Source organism: Hemibagrus wyckioides, linkage group LG08 (assembly GCF_019097595.1).
Source record: "Hemibagrus wyckioides isolate EC202008001 linkage group LG08, SWU_Hwy_1.0, whole genome shotgun sequence".
In the NCBI taxonomy this organism is placed as follows: domain Eukaryota; kingdom Metazoa; phylum Chordata; class Actinopteri; order Siluriformes; family Bagridae; genus Hemibagrus; species Hemibagrus wyckioides.
This window is the reverse complement of record NC_080717.1, coordinates 27,970,622-27,976,875: the sequence shown is the minus strand read 5'-3', so window position 1 is coordinate 27,976,875 and position 6,254 is coordinate 27,970,622. Positions and strand designations below refer to the sequence as shown.

Below are 6,254 nucleotides of genomic sequence, written 5' to 3'. Positions count from 1 at the left end.
TGCAGATCGCGATTTATTTTTAAAATGCTAATTATATATAAACAAAAAACGAATCTTTAAACCCTATTAAAAAAAACTATGTGGAGGGTCTGTTTCACTTTCAGACTTTTTAAAGGGAATTGTTCACTCCTGGCTTATAATAACACGAGTAAAATATTGCAAAAAAACTTTTAGAGGGCCGGTTTACGGATTTCAGGCTGAAAATGAGTAGGAGAGACTCGCGATGCGTCTTCAGATCGCCTTCAGACCGAAATTAGAGAATCTTCGCGGTTCTTATATACGGAGTTTCCTCGGGATTCAGAGCCGTTCTGTTATAGGAATCTAATCACCCACTGTGTAGCGTGACGAAATGGAGTTACCGTCCCAAGCAAGCGAGACTCCAGAGGCTTTATTCTTCCCTTTATATCACAGCTGTCACGGTGCAAATACGGTACCTTTCCCGGCTAATCATCGGCTTGTGTTTAACTGGACACGGCTTGCGAAGGCGTGCCACGCGTACGGTCACGTGAGATTTCCGAGTCGATCGTTTTCTTCTCTTTGAACGTTAACAAAAAGCTGCGCTTATTTCTGCCTCGTCTTTATATTTATCTCCATCCGTCACTCAGCACTACTTCCCAGCACGGGACCCTGACCCCCACCCCCCACCCCTCTTGACCTCATCCAAACAGGCTGTCAGCGTCGTCTGGCCTCCATCAGCCCGGGTCTGGACCGGGTTAGGCGTGTTAGTGCGGCCTGTCGGTGGCGCCGTTCCCCAGGGCAAATAAAAACTCACATTAACAAGCTCCAGCTCAGCAGCGCTGACAGCGTGATCAATTGCCCGCCTCGCACCGTGACCTCTGCTCCGGGGTCGCTGCTCGGGAGATAACCTCTGCTCCAGCAGACAATGGCAGTGGCCTTGATATCTGATAGCACAAACACATCGTGTAGAACATTTTCTTTCAGGGATTTCTGCTGCGGACCTGCCGCTGCACATCTCTGGTGTAGAAGAAGACTGATGGTGGAGACTGGAGGTGATATTTATAAGTGTGTGTGTGTGTTTCCCCAGGACGCCCTGGTTTAATGGATGGGGCTTTAACTTGCCTCGTGGTCAGTCTCTGCTGGACAAGTGGAACCAGATCCCTGAGGACATCGACATCCTCATGACTCACGGGCCTCCTCTGGGTAAAGTCTATACCGCATTTATCTTGTTTGTGTGTGTGTGGTTGTACTCTTTTTTTTTTTTTTTTTTTTTTTTTTTTTTCTTCTTCCTCTTCTTTTTTTTTTTTCTTTTTTGGTCAAGCAAGGTCGTAACGTTTGTCTGAAAGTCTTGATATTTTTTTTTTTGAATATGATTAAATCCTGACCACAAGATTACGTTTTGTTTTGAGATCTCTTCAGCCTTGGTGTATAAACACTAAATGATTCAGTTCTTTAGGGTTAATGTTGGGTGTGTAGGATTATGGTAAGGGGTTCAGGTCATCAGGTCATGGTGATGGTTATTGTCACGTGTGTGTGTGTGTTCACATGTGTTTAGCCCTCTGGGAGGACTGAATGGCCTCATAATGAAAAGAATACATGATGATTCTGACCTTGGAGACATTTGGCTCCTGAAAGAAAGTGCTTTTGTTTGATTTTTTTTTTTATTCGGAGAAAAAAACAGACAGATTTCCTTTTGAATGTTGTGTTTTGGCTCGACATGATGAACTGACCCGATGCACCAACAGACCCTTCTGTCTAGTTGTAATTCATTTCAATTTGCACAGAAACCATTTTCAAAGATGGACATCAGTAAGTAGATGACCTGATGGCTAACATCGAAGCGATTAGCTGTATTTTAAGCAGCGGTGGTTGACAGGCCCTGTTTCAGGAAGGTGAACCTCAGTGTTATGAAGGCAGGAGGTGTTGTGGCTTTAGGAGCAGTGAGGATGAGCTCAGACACACTGGTTTACCTCGGTGTGTGTGTTAACTCTCTGCTGTTGGCTGCAGGGTTCAGGGACTGGGTACCTAAGGAGCTGCAGAGAGTGGGCTGTGTGGAGTTACTCAACACGGTACAGAGACGGGTTCGACCCAAACTCCACGTCTACGGAGGGATCCATGAAGGTGAGGCTCAAAATTCACACTTCAAAGCAAGTAGATACACTGGGGAATATTGTAGGTACACACACACACACACACACACACACACATACATACATACATACACACACACATATATATATATATATATATATATATATATATATATATATATATATATATATATATATATATATATATATATATATATATATAAAATATGGCTTTTGGGTGAAATTTATGGAAAATGTAAAAAGTTCACACTACAGTGATATTATATCATGAAAGTAGGGCATTTAAGTAGAAGCTGCAATAGTGATTTCCTCATCTCAAACAATTTATTGAAACAAAAGCCAACAACAGTGGTGGGTATACCACAACAAAAAATCTCAATGTCTCAATAATCTGTCATGTGCCCTTGACCATCAATTACAGCTTGACCATGACGTCTCATGCTGTTCACGAGTCGACTTATTGTCTGCTGAGGCATGGCATTCCACTCTTCTTGAAGGGCGGCCCTCAGGTCATTGAGGTTCTGGGGTGCAGGGTTACGAGCCTCTACACGGCGACTCGGCTGATCCCAGAGGTTTTCTATGGGATTCGGGTCTGGAGAAAGTGCAGGCCACTCCATTTGAGGTACCCCAGCCTCCAGCAGCTGTTCCCTAATGATGCGACCTCGATGAGCTGGAGCATTGTCGTCCATGAAGATGAAATTAGGCCTGTGTTGTTCATGCAGGGGCACAATGACTGGATTAATGATGTTATTCAGGTAGTATTGGCTTGTCACTGTACCATTCACAAGATGTAGGGCAGTTCTGTATTGAGTGGACACACCTGCCCAGACTGTAACACCACCACAACAGTGGCTGATGCACAGCGCTCTCCTTGACTTCTCCAACATCGTTGGAGTTGAGTGGCATTCATCATCCGGTTCCGCAGGGCACTGTTCACAATGAAGCGGTCATCAACGTGGGATGTGGCCAAAGGACGTCCACTTCTATGCCTTTCTGTGACTCTTCCAGTCTCTCTGTATCTCTGTCGCAACCTGCTGATGACGCTCTGTGACACTCTAAGGCCACTTCCCTCTGAGAGGGAATATATATATATATATACACACACACACACACACACACACACACACATACATACACACACACACAACTAACTTTGATATTAAAGTTCTACTAGCAGGAAAATGTTGCATTTATTACACACAGAAGTGTTTTATTTTTATATAACGACGCGTGTTTTATTCCACTTATACCACAACTATTAGTTTTTCACTGATTAATGAAAGACGCATCATACTTTAATAGTTTATAGTTAATAGACTCCGCCTCCTTCCATAAACGTCACCTGTGAAAGGTGTCACAGCATGAACTGTCACTATAGCAACAGTATTAAAACAGGTACATTGATATGTTATAACGTGAGTAGGCAGTACTGTTCTACAAGAAAGAATAAATAAATAGATAAAGGAATGAGTCTTACAGGTTTTATATCGAATGATTCGTTCACACGTACAGCGATTTTTATCTCTGCAAGTCTTCAGGCGCTGTACCATGAAGTCGCCCATAGGTGTTGCTACTACCTGTTGCCAAAGTAACAGTGGGTGGAGCAGCTAGCAATTCCAAATCATAGTAGTAGTGTACACCGGTCAGTCATAACACTGTGGGCAGTGAGAGGTGAAGTGAATAAGACTGAGTATCTCCTCATCATGGCACCTGTTAGTGGGTGGGATATATTAGGCAGCAAGTCAACATTTTGTCCTCAAAGTTGATGTTAGAAGCAGGAAAAATGGACAAGTGTAAGGATTTGAGCGAGTTTGATGAAGGGACAAATTGTGATGGCTAGACCACTGGATCAGAGCATCTCCAAAACTGCAGCTCTTGTGGGGTGTTCCCGGTCTGCAGTGGTCAGTATCTATCAAAAGTGGTCCAAGGAAGGAACAGTGGTGAACCGGTGACAGGGTCATGGGCGGTCAAGTCTCACTGATGCACGTGGGGAGAGAAGGCTGGCCCGTGTGATCCGATCCAACAGACGAGCTACTGTTGATCAAACTGCTGAAGAAGTTAATGCTGGTTCTGATAAAAAGGGGTCAGAATACACAGTGCAGGACGGGTCAGGGCTGTTTTGGCAACACCAACACAATATTAAACAGGCAGTCATAATGTTATGCCTGATCGGTGTATATATACGAGATGAGGGAGACACTGTGTGTGCTGGACGTCTCGGATCATCTACGCTTTAAGGTCTGTCTTCACTTCGGCTGGTAGTCGCCGAATTTCACTGAAAATGAAGAAGAAATCTCGGTTGCTCTGCCTCTGCGAGTGTGTGTGAATGTAGCATATTGAAGGTTTGTGTGTGATTTGGTCCAGATCTGTGACATCTAAACTCTAAAACCCGTTGTTCTGTCTCTCATCACACAGGTTACGGTCTGATGACGGACGGATACACGACCTTCATCAACTCGTCTACGTGTACAGTCAGTTTCCAGCCCACCAACCCACCCATCGTATTCGACCTTCCCAACCCGGGAAGCTCGTGAACCTCCCTCCTCTTTAACTCCCCTCCTTTGTTTTCTACTCTCCAATTCTTCTTATCTTTAAAGTAATGGTCTTTTTGTACTGCTTGTATTTAAAAAAAATGAATGCATGGATATGTAATATTTTTAAAAAAATAAGATCATACCATTTAAATAATGATTTGCTGGGGAGGGGAAAAAAAAGGAAAAATGGTGAATTCATATTTATGGTTCATTTGTATCGGTTGCCTTGTTCAATTTGTTTTAGTCTATAGTATCTAAAGTGCATTATAAGGTACCAGAAGAGGCTCAGCAATATACGTTCTCACAGCAGGAGTGGACTTTCAACAAGAAAATTCCGGTCTGAGATTAAACATCAGTTGCAAGGTTTTAAGTTACGTGACTTTTTGCTCCCAGGATGCTTTGCGGTTATATTTATTGGTCAGATCGATAAATCTTCAAGACATTTTGTCCCTTCTCCACTGTAACATCCAGGAAAAAAAACTTTCACGAGGTACTTGATGAAAATCGGTTCTGTCTCTTTTTCAAATTTCTTTAATTCCATTGCCGTGTCACATTTCTGACCGCCTCGACCGTCCGGCTCATGTCCCACAATTCACAAAAAAAACATTAAAAATATTTACAGTATTGTGAACCATCATACGTTTTGACACTTGCTGTGATATTTAAAAATAATATTTAATTATTATAATAATAATATTGGCACCAGTTCAGGCTCGTGCTGCTCGAATTTTGATAGCGCTTTTTGTATTTTGTTCCTGCCTCGCTCGTGATTTCTTTATCGGCCGATGGTCTGTTCAAGGTCCATTAAAAATGTACAGATTTTTTTTAAATCAAGCCAAACTTAAATGTTGCTTCAACAAGGAGCTCGGAAAAAAACAAAAAATCTTTGCAGCTGCTTTGAGCCCATGGTTATTATTCTGGTTCTGGTTTACTTTCTCATCTCCGCCCGGTGGATCGTGTTGTGTTTGTTGTTATGTCGCACAGACAGGACGAAAAAAATATATATATATTGCCATGATGTCATTGGTGCCATTTGTAAATGCCTTGTTTCTATGTTCATGAGACTTTTTTTCTTAATTCATCGTGTCATTTAGCTGACTTTATATGCAAATAAAAAAACTGCAAGATTTTTATCCCACGATTGTCCGCTTCCGTTCATACCGGATCGCGTTTATGGGCAATGATGTCCAGAACGTACGGCTGCCGGATTTGCGTCATGCTTACTGGTAGTCGGATCGTCTCCCGCTCCTACATTTATGTGTGTGTTTGGTTTTGTGTGGAATTCGTTTGAGCAGAGTTAAACAGATGAGAAGGTGAGACAGCGAAAAGACTAAAGCCCCGCTGCATCGCGCTCTTTAGGTGAACAGGAAGCGAGGGATTAACCCCACTGCTCTACTATCTACACAGCTGAGGATTTATGGGTAATGCAGAAAAAGGTAAACAATGAAAACAGATCAGGCTGTAGATGAAGGAAATTACAAAAAAAAACCAATTAATTATTTTGTTTAATTAATTAAAGTAAAATCTGGATTTGTCTCCGCTAATTGGAATAAATCTATTTTATGCTTAAATAATAATTTTTGCGTCACTTAACGTTTGATTCGACTCTTAAAGGTTTTTTCCCCCTGTAGATGGAGCCGTGCGTGTCTGG

At 42.4% G+C, this 6,254-nt stretch overlaps 1 protein-coding gene across 1 annotated transcript in view; it reads left to right on the top strand.

Moving 5' to 3' along the window:
* mpped2 (metallophosphoesterase domain containing 2b) overlaps positions 1-5,736 on the top strand; it is a 32,850-nt gene extending 27,114 nt beyond the window's left edge. The window contains exons 5-7 of the mRNA XM_058397754.1: positions 1,046-1,161; positions 1,966-2,079; positions 4,485-5,736. Coding sequence (XP_058253737.1) covers positions 1,046-1,161; positions 1,966-2,079; positions 4,485-4,603 — 349 coding nt within the window. The 3' untranslated portion in view covers positions 4,604-5,736. The remainder of the gene's footprint in view (positions 1-1,045; positions 1,162-1,965; positions 2,080-4,484) is intronic.
* Positions 5,737-6,254: the final 518 nt, after the last annotated feature.